Source organism: Oncorhynchus tshawytscha, linkage group LG16 (assembly GCF_018296145.1).
Source record: "Oncorhynchus tshawytscha isolate Ot180627B linkage group LG16, Otsh_v2.0, whole genome shotgun sequence".
NCBI lineage: Eukaryota > Metazoa > Chordata > Actinopteri > Salmoniformes > Salmonidae > Oncorhynchus > Oncorhynchus tshawytscha.
In genome coordinates this window covers 31918368-31946267 of record NC_056444.1, presented here as the reverse complement: position 1 = coordinate 31946267, position 27900 = coordinate 31918368, and the positions used below count along the sequence as shown (strand labels likewise).

The following is a 27900-nucleotide window of genomic DNA, read 5'->3' as shown; positions in this document are numbered from 1 at the left end:
TGCAACATGAGACAATTTATTAGGAAAAAAACACCACAGCAAAATCAGAGCCATCCATTGAGAATATCAAATGATTATGAAGCATTCTTTGGACAGATCTTTCCAACTGATCGTGCTATCACCTGAATATGTTGCTATCATTGTGAGTGAGCATTTGTGTTGTCATCCAGGGAACACTTTTAGAAGAAATATCAACAAACGTCACAGTCACAACATGCCATTTCCATCATACTGTAGCATTAAATATGATATAAATACTAGACTTAAACTGAAGTGTACTGGGCCTACACGTGACCACCTGTTAATACTTACCTCCATTTAAACTACTAACAGACGTGACAGCTTGTGTTGACCAACAAAACAATAGATATTATTGTGGGTTTTAATATCCCCTCATATGGATCTTTCTGCACAGTTTCATCAACTGTCTTATTTGGCTCAAAGAGACCAAATGAAAGACAGAAATAATGAGAAGGATGAAGAAGTGACAGTTAACAGTAAGTTGACAAACATACATGTAAACAAACAGGAAACCCATGCAGGAAAACAGAGGAGAGGGAAAGTAAATACAAACTTATAGATCCACAGCTTTATGTCCATAGTTTGGATTCTGGAACTTTTTAATGGGGCTCTTGTAAATGGGATTCTCTTGCTATGGGTTGAGAGAGTGGGACAGACAATTAAGAACAGGAAACAGAGAATGAAATGATGTGATAACATGCGTCTTGGTGAGAGGTGTAGGAGTCAGGCGCAGGAGAGCAGGGATGTCTGAGAAGCGTGTTTAATAATATAGTCCACCAATACAAAACGGCACAGACAAAAATCCCAAAATTACGCTCTCGAATACTCAGAAACTCGCACGGAGGAACAAACACAGTTCCGACACTTTACATACACGTGCGTAATAGCGAAAAAACAACAAACATCAAATACAATCGAGCGCAATACACACAAGTCTAATCCTGCACGAATTACGGCAGGTTAACAGGTGCCCTATATACCCACAGAAATCAGAGCAATTGAAAACCAGGTGTGAAAAGGAACACAGACAAAACAACCAGAAAAATAAAAAGGGATCGGTAGCGGCTAGTAGACTGGCGACGCCGAGCGCCGAGCGCCGCCCGAACAGGGAGAGGAGTTACCTTCGGTAGAAGTCGTGACAAATGAAAAGCATGGGTGAAGACAAATGAGAAGGAATGAAACAATGATATACAAAGAAGTGAAAAAATGAATCCCCTGAAAAAGGGATGTTTCTACATCAGGATCCTGGACTCGGAGGTTGATCACCTCCCTTTGAAAATCATCTTACAGTGCTGGTTATATTCTACTTTAATATGTAACAAGTCAGGTCAGTCTGCTCTCTCATACAGTCATTTAGGTCTGGTGTCTTCTCCATGTACCATAATGAGAGGGTCCAGAAGCCTCAGTGCCCTGCCCATGTCACCAGACCAGAGAGGCTATCACATGTGGCTGGTCTGACTGGGAGTATTCAGGATGAGCTGAATCATTAAGCATTTCAAACCCTGCCAGCTGTCCGGAATTGAACCTCTCCTGCTGTGTGGATAACACGCCACTAGGTTGAAGCATAACACAGAACAAACTAAGCTGCTGTAGCCACTCCCATGAAAAGACAGATGTGTGTCCAGACCTTCGCATTCCAAAAAGGCTTCCTTTTTTCATAGCTGTATTTTGCACAGAGATTACTTAAAACTACAGGGTTTTATGAACATTTTAAACAAACTGTTGGGTAGGACTGTGGAAAAATGTGTATGTCATCTTACGAAGTCATCGTCAAAAGCAACAGGTCTGTCATAGTCATCAAAGTTTGAGAGAGAGTAAAATATTTCCAATTCTGTGTTCCTTCAGGAGTCTGTTCTCTGTGTAAGAGATTCACACAGTGGCCATATCTATAACACCAGTTTTCCACATCTCAATCAACCTACTGAAATTACATTCAGGGAGAATACAAACTAGGACCTGCAAAAGTACATCATCATCATCCCCATTATGGGCCATAACGAATAGTTCTCCAACATGGCTTCTTGCGTCCTGTATCTATCATCTCCACTCCCTTACCGTGTCCCATTTAGCATTCATCTTCTCCTTCTCAAACTTGGCGAACTCTCTCCTGTCATGGATGATCATGAGCAGCTTCCAGATGAGAAGCAAAGCCAGGACGATCAGCACGATGCCCGCCACCACGCCAGCCCACAATGGGGATGATGTCAGAGCCCTTAGGGCACTCTGGAACACAGGCAGGAACATTCAGTTATCCCAACTTTTATTTATTTATTTGACCATGCAAGTCAGTTACTGTAAGAACAAATGTTTATTTACAATAAAGTCGTTCCTGATTTGCATTATATATAGGCCCAGGAACTTTACCTGACCCTGTAAGCTGACTAGGAAAAACTACAAGTAGAGCCTAGAATTTTTCCTAGTCAGGTCAAAAACTCCTAGCTCTAATCACAAAATGACTTTATAGACAAACAAATAACCTCCCTTTTCACTGTAATATCCTCAGTCACAATGACATAGTAGGCTGTATGTAATATGCTCAGTCACAATGACATAGCAGGCTGTATGTAATATCCTCAGTCACAATGACTTAGTAAGCTGTATGTAATATGCTCAGTCACAATGACATAGCAGGATGTATGTAATATGCTCAGTCACAATGACATAGCAGGCTGTATGTAATATCCTCAGTCACAATGACATAGTAGGCTGTATGTAATATGCTCAGTCACAATGACATAGTAGGCTGTATGTAATATGCTCAGTCACAATGACATAGCAGACTGTATGTAATATGCTCTCACCTAGTGTTTCCACCACATGGACCTCCTTCTCTGACTTTTTGTTGACAGCGTAGGTGTAGTAGAACCAGCAGTCGTTGGCATCCCTCTCCTTACAGTGCATCAGGGGGAAGGCCTGTCCTGGCTGAGGCAGCTTGTCCCTGTCCTTCACCTTGATCAGGTTGAAGTAGCTACAGTCTCTCTCACACGTGTCCTTCTTCTCCCCCGTCCCAAAGGCCCTGCACTGAACACACTCCCTGTGGAAGACAGGACATTGACATGTAACTCTGTACAGATGGAGTAACACACGCAGGTAGTCTCGCATTGTGATGCTTGATAGACTTGTGACATATTCAGTAGTAGGGCTGTGGCGGTCACAAAATGTATTGTCAAGCAAATAACTGTCGGTCTCATGGTAATTGATGCTAATTATAACACATTTATCATCTCCTGGCTTCCACACTTACAAACCACTGATGCAGACCTTTGGAACATCTACATTTTTAAAAATCGAATAAATCCATGTAATATAGTCTACACCTTCACAATAAATCCATTATTTATTTTAAACAGATTTAAAGAAACATGATATGAAAATATAGTCTATTTCAGAAGAACAGAATAGCATACTCTTAGTTGTCCTTATGTTAGGTCCTGATCTGGCTATGATAAATGGATATGGGCTACAAAGATTTGCTTAGAATTCCGTGGCATTATTTTATATTATTTCATAGTATGAAGAATACAATTTAACAAAGCTGAATAAAATAGAAAGGATATAAGTGATTAACACAGAATGAGGTATTCCTATATGCTTCATTTAGAGTTATTAATGTAACTTTAGCTCTACAAATGTTGGGCTATATGCTTTGATTTGTAATCTTTGTAAGGATGCATGATGTGACTAATGATGATTTGAAAAAAGTCGCTTGAAAGGCATGAGCTTTGCTTAGTTTTTTTTGCGCAGGCTGTACACACTTTATCAGTCTCTCATTCACAATATGACAAGCACTTGACAAGGCCTCAAGTGCTGCGTTGTGCCGTTCTATCTGAGTGCTGCGCACTCCGAAGCACCGCTCACTTACATGGCTCTCCATCACATGATCGGGTCTTTCTCACAGGCTACAAGTGAAGACAGACACATCGGGGACACAACTGCACACATCCTTATCCAATTCTGAGGTGAATATTGAAGATATTGGAAGAACTGTCCACATGTACGTTTAGTCAGCCAACAAAATGAGTAGGCCAAACGAACAGCAAAAGCACAAAAACACTATGTCAATCTACTATCCCCCATAGTGCAAAAGTTGACCTATTCTATTCTGTGCGAGAAATAAATATTCCAATTAAAGTCTGTGACATTTGTGGGATGCGATAGATCCCAAATTAATACAACCACTAGCACCAAAAAACATTTTTCAAGCTAAATGGCTAACGCAACAGATTAGAAAGTTTAGCATTAAATGTTGATAAACTAATTGGCTATTTATTCATATTGTAAACCCAGCAATGCGCACATGGCAATAGGCTATAAGCACGGATATTCCATTAGCGGGAAACCACCATTATTAAAACTGACCGCAAATGCGATTACGCATGTAATGCATTTATTATAAAGGTGCATTTTTTATGGTGAAAATGATCTTCCCCAAAATTGAAACTCACGCGTTCATTATGTATGCCAGTTAGGCTCTACACCCCTTGTAAAGCGGATTAATGTGCTTAATTTTAAGAAGTTATTTGGCCACTTTAGTTGTGATACAAACCTTATCAAAACATATAGGCCTATGGTCTAGGCTACATGAGGTGTGTGACTATGATTAGAAAAAGTCATAAAAACAAGGCATTGTTTCTTGCCTTATGCTGGGCATCATTCACAAGTGATAACATATAATTCACAAGTTATTGGCTAATATTGCCACCCATCAGACTATTCTTGATTTAATCTGGTCTTTACATAAACTAAATACATGTGTGAAATTATTTTTTATTTAAAACTGGACCATTATCATGCACCGGTCTCAGAACATGGGCAGTGGGATAAAAAAATACATGTAATCTTTGCACTTAAATAGCGAACGAAGGACGTTTTTCCCATGGTTCATTTTCATGCCAACCAGGTAGGCTATACTCCTTTTGTAAATATAAGCAATGTGCTTAATATTAGGAAAGTTGAGAAAAAAATACAGTAGGCCTAGCCTATAGAAAGCTGATGAGATACTCCTCTTTTTAATAGAGGACACGACTCACGCAAATGCACAGCCTATAGAAATGTTGCACAACATTGGGGTGGCAGGTAGCGTAGTGGTTAGAGCATTGGATTAGTAACCAAAAGGTTGTAAAATCAAATCCCCGAGCTGACAAGGTAAATAAAAATCTGCCCTTCTGCCTCTGAACAAGGCTGTCATTGAAAATAAGAATTTGTTATTAACCTCTTTCAGCTAGGTAGCACTAGTTTTATGTTTGGAAAAATAACGTTTCCAATGTAAACGGCCTATTTCTCAGGCCCATATGCTAGAATATGCATATAATTGACAGATTAGGATAGAAAACACTCTAAAGTTTCCAAAACTGTCAAAATATTGTCTGTGAGTATAACAGAACTGATATTGCAGGCGAAACCCTGACGAAAATCAAACCAGGTAGTGGCTTCTATTTTGAAAACTCCATGTTCCATAGCCTGCCTTTGCTCCATTTAAAGGGATATCAACCAGATTCCTTTTCCTATCGCTTCCTCAAGGTATCAACAGTCTTTAGACATCGTTTCAGGCTTTTATTTTGAAAAATGAGCAAGAAAGATAACATCGCGTCATTGTATGGCTGGGTGCCAGCAGCGTTTTGTATGCGCAACAGAGCTTTGGCGGCCATTGCCTTTCTCTCTCCTACTGAAAAAGACAGTTGCGGTTGATATATTATCGATTATATATTTGAAAAACAACCTGAGGATTGATTATAAAAAACGCTTGACATGTTTCTGTGGACATTACGGATACTATTTGTAATTTTTGTCTGCACTGTCGTGACCGCTCTTTCCTGTGGATTTCTGAACATAACGTGCCAAACAAACGGAGGTATTTTGGATATAAAAATAATCTTTATGGAACAAAAGGAACATTTATTGTGTAACTGGGAGTCTCGTGAGTGAAAACATCCGAAGATCATCAAAGGTAAACGATTAATTTGATTGCTTTTCTGATTTTCGTGACCAAGCTACTTTGATGCTAGGTGTTCATAATGTTTTGTTGAGCGATCGACAAACTTACATAAACTCTTGGATTGCTTTCGCTGTAAAGCATATTTTCAAAATCTGGCACGACAGGTGGATGAACAAAATGCTAAACTGCGCTTTGCTATATTGCACTTGTGATTTTATGAATATAAATATTTTTTGTAATATTATTTGAATGTGGCGCTATGCAATTCAGCGGTTGTTGATGACAATTATCCCGCTAAAGGGATGGGTAGTGTCAAGAAGTTTTAACTGACTTGTTAAATAAGATGGGCAATCATGAAGTGTTTGATTAGATTTTGCATTTGTCAGAGTGATTAGAGGGACAATAGAGTGCTGAATACCAGGCAGTTAACAAGTTTGGTAGGCTACTAATGACCATCAGCACAATCAGAGCTTAGAGAAGCCTAAATACCGTGACTAAACGGTCACGTGGAATTTGACTGCCTTCATGACTTGTGACCGCCGGTGTGGCGGTAACATGGTCACCGCAACAGCCTTATTCACTAGTCTACTGGAATGCAAGGAAGCAGGATATTGAGGTTCCACTCCACATGCAGGTGTTTGAGGTGGACAATGCTGTACCCTTGCCACTACTACTGGTTTTAGATATCACAGTTGTGTCTAGACCTTTCATTGGTCCCCTATCTTGGAATTATCAGAAGAAAGTAAACAAAGGTCAAAATAATAATTGAGGTTAAGACGGATAAAGGAAGACATCTCTTTATGCCTACTTTAAAAGGTTAAGAGGCATTAAACTCAGGCTGAGGAAAGAGACAAGGAACCGGTCCCTCAGATTAACAAAAATAAAAAGCAGAATTCATTTCAACCATCACAACAAACCTTTATGTAATCCACCCATAACATTCCCAGAAGGAAATACTATCATGACTAAGGACCACCAAGGGACAGGCAAAAGGACAGGTCGAGGGCAGGCAGAGGTTCGTAGTCCAAGGCAGAGTCAAAAAGGGACAGACCGACTGGCAGGTTCAGGGCAGGCGGAACGGTCGGAATGGGGAAGACTAGAAAACAAGAACTCGTGAACAGGAGAAATGGGAAACACGCTGGTAAGAGCTGACAAAACAAGGCAAACTGGCAACAGACAAACAGAAAACGCAGGTATAAACACACAGGGGATAATGGGGAAAAATAGCACACTTGGTGGGGGGTGGAGACAAGCACAAGACAGGTGAAACAGATCAGGGTTTGACAAATACAGCATATGAAGAGTTTCAATCCAAATTGCTATATACAGTGCCTTGCAAAAGTATTTGGCCCCCTTGAACTTTGCAACCTTTTGCCACATTTCAGGCTTCAAACATAAAGATATAAAACTGTATTTTTTTGTGAAGAATCAACAACAAGTGGGACACAATCATGAAGTGGAACGACATTTATTGGATATTTCAAACTTTTTTAACAAATCAAAAGCTGAAAAATTGGGCGTGCAAAATTATTCAGCCCCTTTACTTTCAGTGCAGCAAACTCTCTCCAGAAGTTCAGTGAGGATCTCTGAATGATCCAATGTTGACCTAAATGACTAATGATGATAAATACAATCCACCTGTGTGTAATCAAGTCTCCGTATAAATACACCTGCACTGTGATAGTGTCAGAGGTCCGTTAAAAGCGCAGAGAGCATCATGAAGAACAAGGAACACACCAGGCAGGTCCGAGATACTGTTGTGAAGAAGTTTAAAGCCGGATTTGGATACAAAAAGATTTCCCAAGCTTTAACCATCCCAAGAAGCACTGTGCAAGCGATAATATTGAAATGGAAGGAGAATCAGACCACTGCAAATCTACCAAGACCTGGCCGTCCCTCTAAACTTTCAGCTCATACAAGGAGAAGACTGATCAGAGATGCAGCCAAGAGGCCCATGATCACTCTGGATGAACTGCAGAGATCTACAGCTGAGGTGGGAGACTCTGTCCATAGGACAACAATCAGTCGTATATTGCACAAATCTGGCCTTTATGGAAGAGTGGCAAGAAGAACATTTCTTAAAGATATCCATAAAAAGTGTTGTTTAAAGTTTGCCACAAACCACCTGGGAGACAAACCAAACATGTGGAAGAAGGTGCTCTGATCAGATGAAACCAAAATTGAACTTTTTGGCAACAATGCAAAACGTTATGTTTGGCGTAAAAGCAACACAGCGCATCACCCTGAACACACCATCCCCACTGTCAAACATGGTGGTGGCAGCATCATGGTTTGGGCCTGCTTTTCTTCAGCAGGGACAGGGAAGATGTTTAAAATTGATGGGAAGATGGATGGAGACAAATACAGGACCATTCTGGAAGAAACCCTGATGGAGTCTGCAAAAGACCTGAGACTGGGACGGAGATTTGTCTTCCAACAAGACAATGATCCAAAACATAAAGCAAAATCTACAATGGAACGGTTCAAAAATAAACATATCCAGGTGTTAGAATGGCCAAGTCAAAGTCCAGACCTGAATCCAATCGAGAATCTGTGGAAAGAACTGAAAACTGCTGTTCACAAATGCTCTCCATCCAACCTCACTGAGCTCGAGCTGTTTTGCAAGGAGGAATAGGAAACAATTTCAGTCTCTCGATGTGCAAAACTGATAGAGACATACCCCAAGCGACTTACAGCTGTAATCACAGCAAAAGGTGGTGCTACAAAGTATTAACTTAAGGGGGCTGAATAATTTTGCACGCCCAATTTTTCAGTTTTTGATTTGTTAAAAAAGTTTGAAATATCCAATAAATGTCGTTTCACTTCATGATTGTGTCCCACTTGTTGTTGATTCTACAGTTTTATATCTTTATGTTTGAAGCCTGAAATGTGGCACAAGGTTGCAAAGTTCAAGGGGGCCGAATACTTTCGCAAGGCACTGTATACACAGTACATTTTCAGAAATGTTGGTAAAGTAGCTTTTATTGTTTTCAGAAATTCTGAAAGAGATTGGTGTGTATTTTCACTATCTAATCATGGCACAGGGTTGATCAATGACAACCATGTGTTTGTTTAACCAGGCTGTTAGCCAGCCTGCCCGCTTAGTGGAGTCTGCCACTAGCACAGTGTAGTCAGCTCAGCTATCCCCATTGAGACCGTGTCTGTGCCTCGACCTAGGTTGAGCAAATGGCGGTGTTCGCCTTAGTAATCTCACTAGAATAAAGACCTCCTCCATTCCTGCCATTATTGAAAGAGATTGTGATACCTCACATCTCAAAATAGGGCTACTTAATGTTAGATCCCTCACTTCAAAGGCAGTTATAGTCAATGAACTAATCACTGATCATAATCTTGATGTGATTGGCCTGACTGAAACATGGCTTAAACCTGATGAATTTACTGTGTTAAATGAGGCCTCACCTCCTGGTTACACTAGTGACAATATCCCCCATGCATCCCGCAAAAGGCGGAGGTGTTGCTAACATTTACGATAGCAAATTTCAATTTACAAAAACCCCCCCGACGTTTTCATCTTTTGAGCTTCTAGTCATGGAATCTATGCAGCCTACTCAATCACTTTTTATAGCTACTGTTTACAGGCCTCCTGGGCCATATACAGCGTTCCTCACTGATTTCCCTGAATTCCTATTGGACCTTGTAGTCATAGCAGATAATATTGTAATTTTTAGTGACTTTAATATTCACATGGTAAAAGTCCACAGACCGACTCCAAAAGGCTTTCGGAGCCATCATCGACTCAGGTTTGGGTTTTGTCCAACATGTCTCTGGACCTACTCACTGCCACAGTCATACTCTGGACCTAGTTTTGTCCCATGGAATAAATGTTAATGTTTTTCCTCACAATCCTGGACTACCACCATTTTATTACGTTTGCAATCGCAACAAATAATCTGCTCAGACACCAACCAAGGACCATCAAAAGTCGTGCTATAAATTCTCAGACAACCCAAAGATTCATTGATGCCCTTCCAGACTCCCTCTGCCTACCCAAGGACGTCAGAGGACAAAAGTCAGTTAACCACCTAACTGAGGAACACAATTTAACCAAGCGCAATACCCTAGAATCAGTTGCACCCCTAAAAACTAAAAACATTGGTCATAAGAAACTATCTCCCTGGTATACAGAAAATACCCGAGCTCTGAAGCAAGCTTCCAGAAAATTGGAATGGAAATGGCGCCACACCAAACTGGAAGTCTTCCGACTAGCTTGGAAAGACAGTCCCATGCAGTATCGAAGAGCCCTCACTGCTGCTCGATCATCCTATTTTTCCAACTTAATTGAGGAAAATAAGAACAATCCGAAATGTCTTTTTTATACTGTCGCAAAGCTAACTAAAAAGCAGCATTCCCCAAGAGAGGATGGCTTTCACTTCAGCAGTAATAAATTCATGAACTTCTTTGAGGAAAAGATCATGATCATTAGAAAGCAAATTAAGGACTCCTCTTTAAATCTGCGTATTCCTCCAAAGCTCAGTTGTCCTGAGTCTGCACAACTCTGCCAGGACCTAGGATCAAGGGAGACACTCAAGTGTTTTAGTACTATATCTCTTGACACAATGCTGAAAATAATCATGGCTTCTAAACCTTCAAGCTGCATACTGGACCCTATTCCAACTAAACTACTGAAAGAGCTGCTTCCTGTGCTTGGCCCTCCTATGTTGAACATAATAAACGGCTCTCTATCCACCGGATGTGTACCAAAATCACTAAAAGTGGCAGTAATAAAGCCTCTCTTGAAAAAGCCAAACTTGGACCCATAAAAATTTTTAAAAAACTATCAGCCTATATCAAATCTTCCATTCCTCTCAAACATTTTTGAAAAAGATGTTGCGCAGCAACTCACTGCCTCCCTGACGACAAACAATGTATATACGAAATGCTTCAGTCAACACATCATAGCACTGAGACTGCACTTGTGAAGGTGGTAAATGACCTTTTAATGGTGTCAGACCGAGGCTCTGCATCTGTCCTCGTGCTCCTAGACCTTAGTGCTGCTTTTGATACCATCAATCACCACATTCTTTTGGAGAGATTGGAAACCCAAATTGGTCTACACGGACAAGTTCTGGCCTGGTTTAGATCTTATCTGTCGGAAAGATATCAATTTGTCTCTGTGAATGGTTTGTCCTCTGACAAATCAACTGTACATTTCGGTGTTCCTCAAGGTTCTGTTTTAGGACCACTATTGTGTTCACTATATATTTTAACTCTTGGGGATGTCATTTGAAAACGTAATGTTAACTTTCACTGCTATGTGGATGACACACAGCTTTACATTTCAATGAAACCAAAATTGCCCTTGCTAGAAGCCTGTGTTTCAGACATAAGGAAGTGGATGGCTGAAAACGTTCTACTTTTAAACTCGGACAAAACAGAGATGCTTGTTCTAGGTCCCAAGAAACAAAGAGATCTTCTGTTGAATCTGACAATTAATCTTGATGGTTGTACAGTCGTCTCAAATAAAACTGTGAAGGACCTCGGCGTTACTCTGGACCCTGATTTCTCTTTTGATGAACATATCAAGACTGTTTCAAGGACAGCTTTTTTTCCATCTACGTAACATTGCAAAAATCAGAAACTTTCTGTCCAAAAATGATGCAAAAAAATGAATCCATGCTTTTGTTACTTCTAGATTAGACTACTGCAATGCTCTACTTTCCGGCTAAATAAAAAGCACTAAATAAACTTCAGTTAGTGCTAAATACGGCTGCTAGAATCCTGACTAAAACCAAAACATTTGATCATATTACTCCAGTACTAACCTCCCTACATGGGCTTCCTGTTAAGGCAAGGGCTGATTTCAAGGTTTTACTGCTAACCTACAAAGCATTACATGGGCTTTCTCCTACCTATCTTTCCGATTTGGTCCTGCCGTACATACCTACACGTACGCTAAGGTCACAAGACGCAGGCCTCCTAATTGTCCCTAAAATTTCTAAGCAAACAGCTGGAGGCAGGGCTTTCTCCTATAGAGCTCCATTTTTATGGAATGGTCTGCCTACCCATGTGAGAGACGCAGACTCGGTCTCAACCTTTAAGTCTTTATTGAAGACTCATCTCTTCAGTCGGGCATATGATTGAGTGTAGTCTGGCCCAGGAGTGAAGAGAAAGGCTCTGGAACAACGAACCGCCCCTGCTGTCTCTGCCTGGCCGGTTCCCCTCTCCCCACTGGGATTCTCTGCCTGGGGCTGAGTCTCTTACTGGTGCTCTTCCATGCCCCCTCCTGTCTCATCCTCCAGTATTTATGCTGCAGTAGTTTAAGTGTCGGGGGGCTAGGGTCAGTCTGTTATATCTGGAGTATTTCTCCTGTCTTATCCGGTGTCCTGTGTGAATTTAAGTATGCTCTCTCTAATCCTTTCTTTCTTTCTCTCTCTCTCGTAGGACCTGAGCCCTAGGACCATGCCCCAGGAATGCCTGGCATGATGACTCCTTGCTGTCCCCAGTCCACCTGGCCGCGCTGCTGCTCCAGTTTCAACTGTTCTGCCTGCGGCTATGGAACCCTGACCTATTCACCGGACGTGCTACCTGTCCCAGACCTGCACTTTTCAACTCTCTAGAGACAGCAGGAGCAGCAGGACAGCAGGAGCGGATACTCTGAATGATCAACCATGACAACTGACATTTACTTATGATGTGCTGACTTGTTGCACCCTCGACAACTACTGTGATTATTATTATTTGACCATACTGGTTATTTATGAACATTTGAACATCTTGGCCATGTTCTGTTATAATCTCGACCCGGCACAGCCAGAAGAGGACTGGCCACCCCTCATAGCCTGGTTCCTCTCTAGGTTTCTTCCTAGGTGCTTCTACACCTGCATTGCTTGCTGTTTGGGGTTTTAGGCTCGGTTTGATATATCAGCTGATAAATTTGATATTTGGGGAGTTTCTCCCATTCTTCTCTGTGAGGTGGGATGGGGAGCGTCACTGCACAGCTATTATCAGGTCTCTCCAGAGATGTTTGATCGGGTTCAAGTCCAGGCTCTGGCTGGGCCACTCAAGGACATCCAGAGACTTATCCTGATTCCACTCCTGCATTAGACGCTGAACCTTCTGAGGTCCTGAGCTCTCTGGACCAGGTTTCATCTGTTTTTTAAATTTATTTAACTAGGCAAGTCAGTTAAGAACAAATTCTTATTTTCAATGACGGCCTAGGAACAGTGGGTGAACTATGGTTAACTGCCTGTTCAGGAGCAGAACAACAGATTTGTACCTTGTCAGCTCAGGGATTTGAACTTGCAACCTTTCGGTTACAAGTCCACCACTCTAACCACTAGGCTACCCTGCCGCTGTGTTCATCTTTCCCTTGATCCTTACTAAGTCTCCGAGTCCCTGCTGCAGAAAAACATCCCCACAGCATGATGTTGCCACCACCATACTTCACCATAGGGATGGTGCCAAGTTTCCTCCAGACGTGAAGCTTGGCATTCAGGCCAAAGTGTTCAATCTTTGTTTCATCAGACCGGAGAATCTTCTTTCTCATGATCTGAGAGTCCTTTAGGTGCCTTTTGGCAAACTTCAAGTGGGCTTATACAGTGTGGAGAACAAGTATTTGATACACTGCCGATTTTGCAGGTTTTCCTACTTACAAAGCATGTAGAGGTCTGTCATTTTTATCAGGTATACTTCAACTGTGAGAGACGGAATCTAAAACAAAAATCCAGAAAATCACATTGTATGATTTTTAAGTAATTAATTAGCATTTTATTGCATGACAAGTATTTGATACATCAGAAATGCAGAACTTAATATTTGGTACAGAAACCTTTGTTTGCAATTACAGAGATCATATGTTTCCTGTAGTTCTTGACCAGGTTTGCACACACTGCAGCAGGGATTTTGGCCCACTTCTCCATACAGACCTTCTCCAGATCCTTCAGGTTTCGGGGCTGTCGCTGGGCAATATAGACTTTCAGCTCCCTCCAAAGATTTCTATTGGGTTCAGGTCTGGAGACTCGCTAGGCCACTCCAGGACCTTGAGATGCTTCTTACGGAGCCACTCCTTAGTTGCCCTGGCTGTGTGTTTCGGTTCGTTGTCATGCTGGAAGACCCAGCCAAAACCCATCTTCAATGCTCTTACTGAGGGAAGGAGGTTGTTGGCAAAGATCTTGCGATACATGTCCATCCATCCTCCCCTAGATACGGTGCAGTCGTCCTGTCCCCTTTGCAGAAAAGCATCCCCAAAGAATGATGTTTCCACCTCCATGCTTCACGGTTGGGATAGTATTCTTGGGGTTGTACTCATCCTTCTTCTTCCTCCAAACACGGCGAGTGGAGTTTAGACCAAAAAGCTCTATTTTTGTCTCATCAGACCACATGACCTTTTCCCATTCCTCCTCTGGATCATCCAGATGGTCATTGGCAAACTTCAGACGGGCCTGGACACGCGCTGGCTTGAGCAGGGGGATCTTGTGTGCGCTGCAGGATTTTAATCCATGACGGCGTAGTGTGTTACTACTGGTTTTCTTTGAGACTGTGGTCCCAGCTCTCTTCAGGTCATTGACCAGGTCCTGACGTGTAGTTCTGGGTTGATCCCTCACCTTCCTCATGATCATTGATGCCCCACGAGGTGAGATCTTGCTTGGAGCCCCAGACCGAGGGTGATTGACAGTCATCTTGAACTTCTTCCATTTTCTAATAATTGCGCCAAAGTTGTTGCCTTCTCATCAAGCTGCTTGCCTATTGTCCTGTAGCCCATCCCAGCCTTGTGCAGGTCTACAATTTTATCCCTGATGTCCTTACACAGCTCTTTGGTCTTGGCCATTGTGGAGAGGTTGGAGTCTGTTTGATTGAGTGTGTGGACAGGTGTCTTTTGTTCAAACAGGTGCAGTTAATACAGGTAATGAGTGGAGAACAGGAGGGCTTCTTAAAGAAAAACTGTGAGAGCCGGAATTCTTACTGGTTGGTAGGTGATCAAATACTTATGTCATGCAATAAAATGCAAATGAATTACTTAAAAATCATACAATGTGATTTTCGGGATTTTTGTTTTAGATTCCGTCTCTCACAGTTGAAGTGTACCTATGATAAAAATTACATACCTCTACATGCTTTGTAAGTAGGAAAACCTGCAAAATCGGCAGTGTATCAAATACTTGTTCTCCCCACTGTATGTGCCTTTTACTGAGGAGTGGTTTCCGTCTGGCAACTCTAACATAAAGGCCTGATTGGTGCAGTGCTCCAGAGTTCCACTGTGGAGATTGGAGAACCTTCCAGAAGGACAACCATCCCTGCACTACTCCACCAATCAGGCCTTTATGGTAGAGTGGCCAGACAGAAGCCACTCCTCAGTAAAAAGGCACATGAAAGCCTGCTTGGAGTTTGACAAAAAGCACCCAAAGCACTCACACCATGAGAAACAAGATTCTCTGGTCGGATAAAACCAAGACTGATCTCTTTGGCCTGAATGCCAAGCTTCACGTCTGGAGGAAACCTGGTGAAGCACGATGGTGGTAGCATCATGCCGTGGGGATGTTTGACCGCCAGGGACACAGAGACAAGTCAGAATCGAGGGAAAGATGAACGGAGCAAAGTACAGAGAGATCCTTGATGAAAACCTGCTCCAGAGAGCTCAGGACCTCAGACTGAAACTAAGGTTCACCTTCCTACAGAACAACAACCCTAAGCACACAGCCAATAAAACGCAGGAGTGGCTTCGGGAAAAGTCTCTTAATGTCCTTGAGTGGCCCAGTCGGAGCCCGGACTTGAACCTGATCAAACCTCTCTGGAGAGACCTGAAAATAGCTGTGCAGCGATGCTCCCTATCCAACCTGACAGAGCTTGAGAGGATCTGCAGAGAAGAATGGGAGAAATTCCCCAAATATTGGTTTGTCAAGCTTGTAGCATCATCCCCAAAAAGACTTGAGGCTGTAATCGCTGCCAAAGGTGCTTCAACAAGGTACTGAGTAAAACGTCTGAATACTTACGTAAACGTGAGATTTCAGTTTTTATCTTCAATAAATGTGCTAAAAAAACGTAAAGCCTGTTTTTGCTTTGTCATTATGGATTATTGTGTGTAGATTGATGAGGAAATAAAAACATTTAATCCATTTTAGAATAAGGCTGTAACATAACAAAATGCGGAAAAAGTCAAGGGGCCTGAATAATTTCCGAATGCAATGTATCGCAGTCAAATATACAGGATACGAACATTCCATTCATGCTAAACAATGGACAGACAGGACCTGAGACTAAAGTATACATTTTGCATTGTGGTTTCCAAAAAAATAACATTTTTCATCTAAAATCTATGAATAAAAACATCAGAGAACAGTAATATTTTACACACACATGAAGGTACCCATAAGGAATCATTTCTGATGTAAAAACGCGTGAATTCTTTTCAAGAGAGCATTTTGGAAATAAACTTGTTGTATATTGTTGTTTTCTGCATAGTTAAAACAGAATAAAATAAACAAATACAATTCATCCATTCCTTTATTCAACTCACTTGTGTTCTGTGCAGACCCCTGGACAGGTAGGACAGATCTCACAGCTGGGGCCCTGGAACTTTGGGTTAGTACACTTGCAGGTGCCACACTCACAGGTGCCTCGTCCGTTACAGATCTGCTTGTTTGAAGCCAGGCAGGTCGTGGTGTCCAGAGAACAGTCACAGGCACTGCCTGTCCAGTTGGCATCACATATACACCACCTGCACTCACAGTGACCATGTCCTGCCACAACACAACACACAGGGTCAGAGATGATCCTCTATAGTTCAAACATCATTTCATATTATAGATAATATTCTAGATTAGAGATGAAATTAAGCTAAATTGAACACGGGAAATCTAATTTCGTTAAAAGGCCATGTCTGATTTTATCAACTGATCTCTATTTTAACTGGGAAATCACCCATTACGCCACAAACACTAGAGGTAGTTTGTGTTCTGAGGAATATGTTCCACAAGTCTTCAGATGTAACACAGGTCTTGAACCGTCATTTCACAGCAAGCTAAATCTTTACTGATCATCCAATGAACTGAACTCGCGTACCTCCACAGAGTTTGTTGTTGGAGCGGTCACAGTTGAAGTTGTCACACTCGCAGAACATCCCGCTGTAGCGCTCCTCTGGGTTCTCTCTCTTCTTGCACTCACAGGTTCCACACACACAGTCTCCGTTGTTGCTGCAGATGTCTGTACCTCTGTCTTTACGGCAGCTCTTATCCAGGTCTTCGATGGTCACCTCGTTGGTGCTGCACTCACACTGTCTACCAATACGGCCCTCATTGCACCTGACAGATAATAAAGGAAATGTAATGTTATTAACAACAAGGGAGGACTACATAAAAGACTGACTATGTAAAAATATTCACATACAAACAGTCACATGCTAATGGCCCATAGAAATGGATTTACAACACATTATAAAGTGCATTCGGGAAGTATTCCCTTGACTTTTTCCACACTACAGTCTTATTCTAAAATGGATTCAATAGTTTTTTTCCCCCTCATCAATCTACACACAATTCCCCATGATGACAAAACAAAAAAAACAGTTTTTAGACATTCTTGTAAATGTATTAATAATTTCAAAGATCTCTCTGAACTTTTCTCCATTCATCTTTCCCTCGATTCTGAGTAGTCTCCCAGTCCCTGCCGCTGAAACACATCCCCACAGAATGATGCTGCCACCACCATGCTTCACCGAAGGGATGCTACCAGGTTTCCTCCAGACGTGACGTTTGAGATTCAGGCCAAAGAGTTCAATCTTGGTTTCATCAGACCAGATCATCTTGTTTCTCATGGTCTGAGAGTCCTTTGGGTGCCTTTTGGTAAACTCCAAGCCTTGTCATGTGCCTTTTACTGAAGAGTGGCTTCTGTCTTGCCACTCTACCATAAAGGCCTGATTGGAGGAGTGCTGCGGAGATGGTTATCCTTCTGGAAGGTTCTCCCATCTCCACAGGTGAACTCTGGAGCTCTGTCAGAGTGACTATCGGGTTCTTGGTCACCTCCATGACCAAGGCCCTTCTTCCCCGATTGCTCAGTTTGGCTGGGCGGCCAGCTCTAGGAAAAGTCTTGGTGGTTCCAATCTTCTTCCATTTAAGAATGATGGAGTCCACTGTGTTCTTGGGGACCTTCACTGGACGTTTTTGGTACCCTTCCCAAGATCTGTGCCTCGACACAATCCTGTCTTGGAGCTCTACGGACAACTCCTTCCACCGCATGGTTTGGTTTTTGCTCTGACATGCACTGTCAACTGTGCGACCTTATATAGACAGGTGTGTGCCTTTCCAAATCATGTCCAGTCAACATCTCAAGGATGATCAATGGAAACAGGGTGCACCTGAGCTCAATTTTGTGTGTCTCATAGCAATGGGTCTAAATACTAATGTAAATAAGTTATCTGTTTTTTTGTTTTAATAAATGTAAAACATTTCTAAAAAACTGTTTTTGCTTTGTCATTATTGGGCATTGTGTGTAGATTGATGAGGGGGAAAAAATGTGTAATGCATTTTAGAATAAAGATGTAACTTAACAAAATGTGGAAAGGGGGAAGGGGTCTGAATACTTTCGGAATGCACTGTATATACGGTATCAAATATCATGATGTATCTCTATGCCATGGAAATGATAAAATATGGAAAGTGAATAAAGGGTTAAGATCTTCTGCTAGTGAAACATAAGTGCCTTACCTGCAGGCTCCACATTCATATGTCCCGTTGCCGTTGTGGCAGATGTCACTGTTCTCAATGCCATCTTTGTGACAGTCACACTCGCAGATGAAGTTCAGAGTGATCTCCACCTCCTCATTGAACCCTAGGGGTTTGATCTTGATGGTCTCTGGTTTGCCCATTTTAGGACACTGCTTAGCTGTGATGCGTATGGTGAAAGACACCTACAGATCAGGGATGAAGGGATGCATTCACACATAAGGCATAATAATCACATTTTGTAATAAAAACAATGACCTTGACACCTACAGATACGGAAAACATTATATTTACTTGATAAGCTAAAATAACTGAACTAGAAAGATTTTTTTTTAATTAAAAAATAAATACATATGTATTTAGAATAGAAAACATTCAATGGCGTGTTGTTTTGGTTTCTCACATCGTCACCGATGGAGATATCGGAGCATTTTCTTCCCATCTCTCCCTCACCAGTCACTCCGTTCTTGCAGCGTGACTGATACATTATGGTCACTCCCTCTGGTAGCTTGCTGTTCTCCAGAATCACCTCTGAGGAAAGAGACTAGCACATAAAGAACAACAATTAGCCCTTTGTACACTATATACAACATTTTCAGCAGGCTTCAGTTTTACAAACGCAGAAATGCATATTTTTGACTATTCCCATAAAAAGATCAGTTCAGAAAGAGAAATGTGATGACTTAACAGTAGCAGCAGCATGGTTTTGCCAACTATTTTAAGGATCAAAGTTAGACAGTGTGCAGAAGTGCATCTTCTCCAGTAACTAAACCAATCCAATCTATACTTACATTGTAGGCATCAATAATGAGGTTGATAACGTTGCTGGAGTTAGCAGAGAGTATCCCCACTGCAGATTTAGGAATGAGATTCTTTAACTCCTGAGAGAGAAAACACAATACACTAAATGATCATGTACTCATATGTCAATTGGAATCCTGTCAATCTCTAAATAAATAAAAAGTCTAGAGCAAAACAGTTTTGTCATGTTTTGCCTGACCCATTAAGATTGCTGAGTAGTTTGATTGTGGTCTGCATCACATAGTGGTAAAGGTCAATCTAAAGTTACAACTTTTTGCAGTGTTAGGTTCTAAATTCAGAGATCAGATCAAATGAAAGTTTATTTGTCACCTGCTCCGAATACAACTGGTGTAGACCTTACAGTGAAATGCTTGCTTACAGGCTCTAACCAATAGTGCAAAAAAGGTATGAGGTGAACAATAGGTAAGTAAAGAAATAAAACAACAGTAAAAAGACAGTTGAAAATAACAGTAGCGAGGCTATATACAGACACCGGTTAGTCAGGCTGATTGAGGTAGTGTGTGCATGTAAATATGGTTAAAGTGACTATGAATATATGATGAACAGAGAGTAGCCCGGTTAGCCAATACGCGGGAGCACTGGTTGGTCTGACCAATTGAGGTAAAAGAGGGGTTGGGGGTGACACACAATGCAAATAGTCCAGGTAGCCATTTGATTACCTGTTCAGGAGTCTTATGGCTTGGTAGTAAAAACTGTTGAGAAGCCTTTTTGTCTTAGACTTGGCACTCTGGTACCGTTTGTCATGCGGTAGTAGAGAGAACAGTCTATGACTGGGGGGGCTGGGGTCTTTGACAATTTTTAGGGCCTTCCTCTGACACCGCCTGGTGTAGAGGTTCTGGATGGCAGGCAGTTTAGCCCCAGTGATGTACTGGGCCGTACGCACTACCGTCTGTAGTGCCTTGAGGTCGGAGGCCGAGCAAATTGCCGTAACAGGCAGTGATGCAACTGGTCAGGATGCTCTCGATGTTGCAGCTGTAGAACTTTTTTTTGTTTTTATTGTAGGAACACAAAGAAAGTACAAATGTCGAGTCTAATATGTTGAGTCTAATATGTTCAACCATGTTTCATCAGTTATTTCAATGTTAAGTTCCTCCCATTTCTTTTTAATATACATATAGTTTGTAGAATGTTTCTTTGAGGATTGAATAGCCAAGTAGAGGTTTGAAATAGTTTTTTTGTTACTCCCCAACTTGTATGCGTTCGTGAATATTTGGATTAATTTTGGAGGTGCTCGAGGGTCAGTCACTTTTATCTCCCTTAAGAAATAGTGTTGAACTTTTACAGAGGTATCTGTAAAAATCTTGTTTATCAAAGCCATGTTTTTTACTTAGGTCCTGGAAGTTATCTAGGTTCCCATTCCTTATAAATGTACTGAATGATGTGATGCCTCTCTGTGTCCATTGTTTAAACCTGCAGTCCTGGGTTGCAGGGATGAAGCTGGGGTCGTATGCGGGCCAACTCAGCAGTTTGATCTCTCTGTCTAAATTATTTTGCTTAACTACTGATTTTGTATATTGTATATTTCTTTTACCATGTCCTTATTTCCCAAAACTGACTGTATGGGTATCTCTGTCAAAGTAGTCTTGATGTCTTTCCATTTGGATTCGTATTCTGAATTGCACCAACACACCAGGGGTCTCAATTGGGCTGACACATAATAATCTTTTAGGTTTGGTAAGGCCATACCCCCACAGTTTTTTGGTAACTGTAATGTGGTATATCTAGTTCTTGATCTCTTACTGTTCCAGATAAACCTTGATATCCGTTTATCCCATTCCCTAAACTGTTTAGGCGGGATTTCTATGGGCAGTGATTGGAACAAATACAGTAACCTTGGCAGGATGTTCATTTGGATTGTTTCAATTATACTACTAAGATCTAAGGGAAGTGAATTTCACCTGTCTAGGTCATCATATATTTTCTTGTTAATGTGATCGTAATTCATGCAATAAAGTTTGAGTGTATCTTTTGGTACATTTACTCCCAGATATTTAATGGATGAAGAGGTCCAGGTGAAGTTATACCTACTCTTCAGCTCTTCCTGTGGGGTATAATTATATACCAGGGCTTGGGTCTTGTGTACGTTAAGCACATACCCTGAATATGTTCCAAATGTTTGTAAAACATCCATCAATCTAGGTACACTTGAGCCTGGGTCTTTAAGGAACAACAGCACGTCATCAGCATACATGCATATCTTATGTTCACTGCCTCTTATTGTTATTCCCTCTAAGGTTGGGTCATGTCTTATTGCCTGTGCTAATGGTTCGAGGTACAAGAAGAAGAGCGTGGGTGATAGACTACAGCCTTGTCTTGCCCCTCGCTCTAATTTTATCGTTCGTGTCAAATGTCCATTATCTTTATTCTAGCGGTCGGACATGAATACAGTGTTTTGATGCACTGTATCACTTTGTTGAAACCAAATCTTTCCATAACTTGGAATAGGTAATCCCATCCTACTGAATCAAATGCTTTTTCTGCATCTAGGCTGATTCATATTGCACTTGTCTTATTCTGAGTAATGTGGTCCATGACATGTAGTGTTCTCCTTATATTGTCCTGTGTCTGCCTATTTTGTATGAAACCAGTTTGATCTCTGTCAATCAATTCTGGGATTATGTTCTCCATTCTTTTGGCTATTATTGATGCATATAGTTTATAATCTGTGTTAAGAATTGCGATAGGGCTATATGAACTGCATTCTTTCTTATCTTTACCCTCTTTTGGGATTACAGATACGATGGCCTCTCTCCATGAAGATGGGAGACCCCCTCCCTCAGAGTCCAGTTAAAACAGGCCTTAAGTAGAGGTGCTAATTGTTCTCTGAAGGTCTTGAACCATTCTGAAGGGAAGCCATCAGTGCCTGGTGACTTGTTGACTTTTAGTTGAGCTATTGCTTTATTCATTTCTTCGGTGGATATTTCTAAAGTTAGTCTATCATTTTGCTCTGTCCCAATTGCAAATATTGTCCAAACATTGGACTGATGTTGATATGATAAAAGGTCATTACGGAACTCCAGACAGACTTCAAATTGGCTTGAAAAGCACTAGAGGGCAGCAGGGAACATTCAAAGGCTGCTGCCCAAATGGAAACCTATTCCCCACAAAGTGCAGTACTATTGACCTGGGCCCATAGGGATCTCGTCAAAAGTAGTTCACTTTTTAGGGAACATGGTGCCATTTGGGGAACAACCAGAGATCCAAAGAGATGCTACTGGTAACAAGCAGCAGATGCTGCTCTTCAAAGAGTTGGGCTTCTTCTAACCTACAACAGACAAGCACAGGAAATTGAAAAGAAGAAAATGTTTTCCACACACACGTCCACGCACGCACACACACAACTGACCATGTAAACAGGCTGGAACTCCTCTGTGACGGCAAAGATCGTCTGGATGTTGTTGTCGCTAAGTTTCTGAACCAGGTGAGCGATGGAGGGGTGGTCCTGTTACAGGGAGTCAATGAGGAAGTACAGGTATCAGGTAAGCCCTTTGATGACATCACTAAGGGCAAGTAGCCCATTCCCTTCAAACTTGTCATATTCAAAATGCAGACCACACAGAAGACTAGAAAGAAAAGTCACAATACATACAGTACATAGGAGTGCATGATTATACTACATAGTGTATTATTATACTCCATAGTGTATTACTATAATGCATTACTATAATACATAGTGCATTACTATAATACATGATTATACTACATAGTGTATTTTTATACCACATATCGCATTATTATACTAAATAGTGCATTACTATAATACATAGTGTAATATTATACTACATAGTGCATTACTATACTGCATAGTGCATTACTATACTACATAGTGCATTATTATACTACATAGTGCATTATTATACTACATAGTGCATTATTATACTACATAGTGCATTACTATACTACATAGTGTATTATTATACTACATTGTGCATTATTATACTACATAGTGCATTATTATACTACATAGTGCATTACTATAATACATAGTGCATTATTATACTGCATAGTGTATTACTATAATGCATAGTGCATTATTATTCTACATAGTGTATTATTATACTACATAGTAAATTACTATAATACACAGTGCATTATTATACTACATAGTGTATTATTATACTACATAGTGCATTACAATAATACATAGTGTAATATTATACTACATAGTGTATTATTATACTACATAGTAAATTACTATACTACATAGTGCATTATTATACTACATAGTGCATTACTATAATACATAGTGCATTATTATACTGCATAGTGTATTACTATAATGCATAGTGCATTATTATTCTACATAGTGTATTATTATACTACATAGTAAATTACTATAATACACAGTGCATTATTATACTACATAGTGTATTATTATACTACATAGAGCATTACAATAATACATAGTGCATTATTACATTACATGTACATAGTACATTACCATACATACATAGTAGTGGCTCATTGTGTACATGTTGTTCTCCAGGTGACATTTCCCATCGTTGGGCAAAACTATCCCTCCCAGTTTCCCGTCTCCAGCAAAGTGGAAGCCAGCGTCAGTGGAGAACACCAGCAGACGGGTGACGTTCCTCCAGCCAATGTGCTCCTGGGGAAGGGAGGGAGGACTATTAAAACATGTCAAAATTAACCACATAGAGAAAATGGACACAGCCTACAGAAATACCAGAGAACAAAATTACAAGACTTACAAAAGATTCAGGAAGTTTATATCAAAAACTATGAACAACTATGTGAAAGGTTACCCTCTTAAAATAGCAGTTTAGCACCCTAGAGTGAATGAACGTTCAAACGTTTTATAAAAAGGCCTTCTCTAAGCATATACACATTAAGCCTTGACTCCAGCCATTCTCAAAAGAGAATAGGGTCTTGAGGTCTGGTACCATGAGAAAGTCAATATAAAGCCCTGATAAAAGTATTATTGGAACTGTATGGTCTGGTTTTCTGGACAGATATCAAGCCTAGTCCTGGAGTATAAAGTAAGCTCAATGGAGAAATCTTTTCAGTCCTGGACCAGGCTTGATCTATGTCTGGGAAACTATCCCTAAATATGATGTAAAAACATATTACTTACACCACACACAGCCACTTGCATGATGGCATCGAAGCCTCCCTCTGGTGAGTCCAGGTTTCCATCAATCTGCTGTTGACCAACCAGGGTGTTAAACTCCTGTCCATTGCTGGTCAGCGTCAGGAGGTTCTTATAGCTGAAGGGACTGGTGCAGTTCTGGTCCCCAGTACAGGGGTTCAGCAACTTCTTCTCTACAAAGGAACCAAAACCTAGAAGAAGAAGAAGAAGAGTTCCATCCCATACATAAACTGTATTGTTAGGGAGACGGGACACCAATTTGTTAGCTTCGAAATGTCTATACTAAGATCAAACCGGAAATCTTTATGGGCATTATGGGTTTGGTAGTACAATGGTGTTTGGAGGATATATTGGCACGGGTGTTGTTATTGGCATTCAAACCGTGCCAATATATCCTCTCAACACCGGCTTTGAGGGCATCATCACTTTTATACCAGGGGTTACCAACATATTCAAATAATGATTGACAGATCTGCATTAAAAATGTTTTTTTATTTTTATGAATTCATTCATACTGTCACCCTTCCACAAGATCTAGTCCAGACACAAATCTAGGGTTGCTACCTAAACCGGCTGGTCGTTGATCCAGTCGTTCAGTCTTTATGTTCTGTATGGATGCGACCAAGTCGTTCGTTCTTAATGTTCCATTGCCATACTGGCTGGTAACGTTCTTATCCCTTGCTTTCTAGCTAGCCAACTACGGGTAACTTACAGTCATGGTCAAACAGTGCATCCAGAATAACAGCAAACTTGCTGGATTTGCATAAGCTGTTTTCTAGTGACATTTATTTGGATTCAACCATAACAATGAGATAATGAGGCGTGATTTCTCCTGGCATAGGAGCTAGCCAACAACACAGCTAACACAATCACGTTAAACTGAAGCTGGAAAGATTTTCGTTTAACCTTTTATTCAATTTACATTTCTTTATATATTTCCATATAAATTATTGAAGCTGATTCATGATTTTGACTGGCTGAGAAACGCTGCCTGTGTCTGTCTCGTCCCGACACGTACATAATTATGGGACAGCTTGAGATGGAATTTGAATATTGAAACAATGTTGCAAATGTCCGAGAGGCAGACAGCAAGGCAGACAGCAAGGTTTATACAAATCTCAGCTGTTGAAAACTAACAGTTAGTCTAAAAGAAATGTGAGATAATGTCTAGATGCTTTTCATAGTGGAGATCAAGTTTAGAAAGTGCCTGGCTGGGCTGATGAGACAGTGGATTGTGCAGTCAGATGGAACAGAGTAAATAGTCATTTTAAAGTCATAGCCCGTGGTAACTTGTGGAATAGACACCTGCTGGAATGCGGTTTTAACCAATCAGCACTCAGGATTAGACCCACCCATTGTATAACTATGCAATATGCCCAACCAGAACTGAAAGCAGAAGAGATCAATTTAAAATGGAGAAGAGGTTCAAAGAAATATGGACATCCTCAGTCCTCATACAACCAGGCTGATTCTCAAGCTCACCGATTCTGAAATCAGACGTGATCTTTGACATCTCCAGCATGAGCTGTGTTCCCAGGTTCTTGACGTTTTCCAGATCGTCCTTCATGGAGTAGGACAGGTCCATCAGGTAGTAGAGGTCAATGGGGTAATCCTCGGCCCGTTTGAACTTCAAGTTAAAAGACTGGGGTTCACCTGCAGTACACAGACAATTGGGCAAGGTTAAGCCAGGGACTACTGACTTGCTAACTCTGGCATATTTACATTGATGTGAACAATGAAATCTTGATTTATGTGCACCTTCCCTGTCAAATAAGGTGCTGGCCTTCACAGGAAAGAGTATAAGGAACACTCCTTCCAAATAATAATAGCTAAAACACTCAAAAGAAAATGGAGGCTACTGTAACTAATCAACATAACAGTGAAAGACCACGGAGGAAGAGCAGGAACGCTGCATCAACAATGGTTGTCAAACAAGATGTTTTGGCTGAAGCAAAGTTAACTAAGACTACATCCCTAATGGCACCCAATATCTACCCAACCCAAAAGTAGTGCACTAAATAGTGAAACGAGCTCCATTTGGGATGCATCCCATTTAAACATAGCAGTTCCATTTAAGTTTTTACCCAATCTGAGGCTGAGGGTGAGTTTCTGTGGCTGGATCTGTGTGATGTCCTCTGCTCTGAGATTCTCAGCTCCCTTGATGCGGTTGGTCACAGCCTTGTTCTTCAGGATCCACTGGCTGCCTTGGGGGTTCTCTACCTTGGTGGAGCTACAACCTCTCTTCCTCAGGGACTCCAGCTCGTCACAGCGGGTTGATGTGGCCTCACCCTGCTTCAGGAACCCCTGGGAGAGAGGAGGTATAAGTATTATGAAACATTGCATTATGGCACTCAGAGGGAATCCACCCAAAATGTAAGGTCCTTATTTTCTGAAAATGTATTTCCTACTCTCCCAAGCAGGTTATAAAGGTTACAAAACAATATTGCCTGACACACTAGTGTTTAAAATTCCAAAGAACAGTTTAGATTATTCATTCAATGATTTGCATACACCTGCAAGTTGTAACGCTGAGTCAGTGGATATTACGGTTGTGTAGCATCAATGCAGTAACAATGTTATTGGCAAATTCATATCCACGTACTGGGTCCATGCACCAGCCACATTTCGCTCCCACTTGAATACACTCCCCACAAGATTTAGCAATAGCCTTGATGCACTCGTTCCCTTCTGGAATGGAAAAACAAAGATGGCTTCTTTTCAAACTCATCATAGACTCCTAAAAACTAACCAGGAAATAAGCCAGAGTGTACACATTGTGTAATTTGGAAAACTGTGTGGCTCAGAGAGAACAGTAAATTGAGCCAGAGACAGAATGGAATATTCCACTGTTTCATAGTTGATGTCTTCACTACTATACTCAAAGAAATGCTCAAAGAAACATACACTGTAAACCCCAGTTTGATGTCATTACACAACTTTTGAGGAAACCTGTAGCACTTAATACATCTGAGTACAGTTACTCAAAGTGATTTTTGAGTGCCTTCGGAAAGAAATCAGACCCCTTGAGTTTTTCTACATTACAGTCTTATTCTAATATATATATATTTTTTATATTCTCAGTAATCTACACACAATGCCCTATAATGACAAAGTGAAAACAGGTTTTTACAATATTTTGCAAATGTATTAAAAATAAAAAACAGAAATACCTTATTTACACAAGTATTCACACCCTTTGCTATGAGACTCGACATTGAGCTCAGGTGCATCCTTTTTCTATTGATCATCTTTGAGATGTTTCTACAACATCATTGCAATCTACCTGTGGTAAATTCAATTGATTGGACATGTTTGGAAAGGCACACACCTGTCTATAT

At 40.9% G+C, this 27900-nt stretch overlaps 1 protein-coding gene across 1 annotated transcript in view; it reads right to left on the bottom strand.

The window, feature by feature from the left end:
• The window catches only part of LOC112215587 (integrin beta-1), a 41187-nt gene continuing 13287 nt past the window's right edge, over positions 1-27900 (bottom strand). Inside the window, 15 exon segments of the mRNA XM_042299097.1 lie at positions 1-652; positions 2077-2208; positions 2210-2244; positions 2823-3055; positions 16431-16653; positions 16976-17214; positions 18616-18818; positions 19037-19177; positions 19425-19514; positions 22802-22897; positions 23906-24061; positions 24548-24753; positions 26045-26215; positions 26647-26866; positions 27165-27250. Of these exon segments, the coding sequence (XP_042155031.1) occupies positions 575-652; positions 2077-2208; positions 2210-2244; positions 2823-3055; positions 16431-16653; positions 16976-17214; positions 18616-18818; positions 19037-19177; positions 19425-19514; positions 22802-22897; positions 23906-24061; positions 24548-24753; positions 26045-26215; positions 26647-26866; positions 27165-27250 (2309 nt within the window). The 3' untranslated portion in view covers positions 1-574.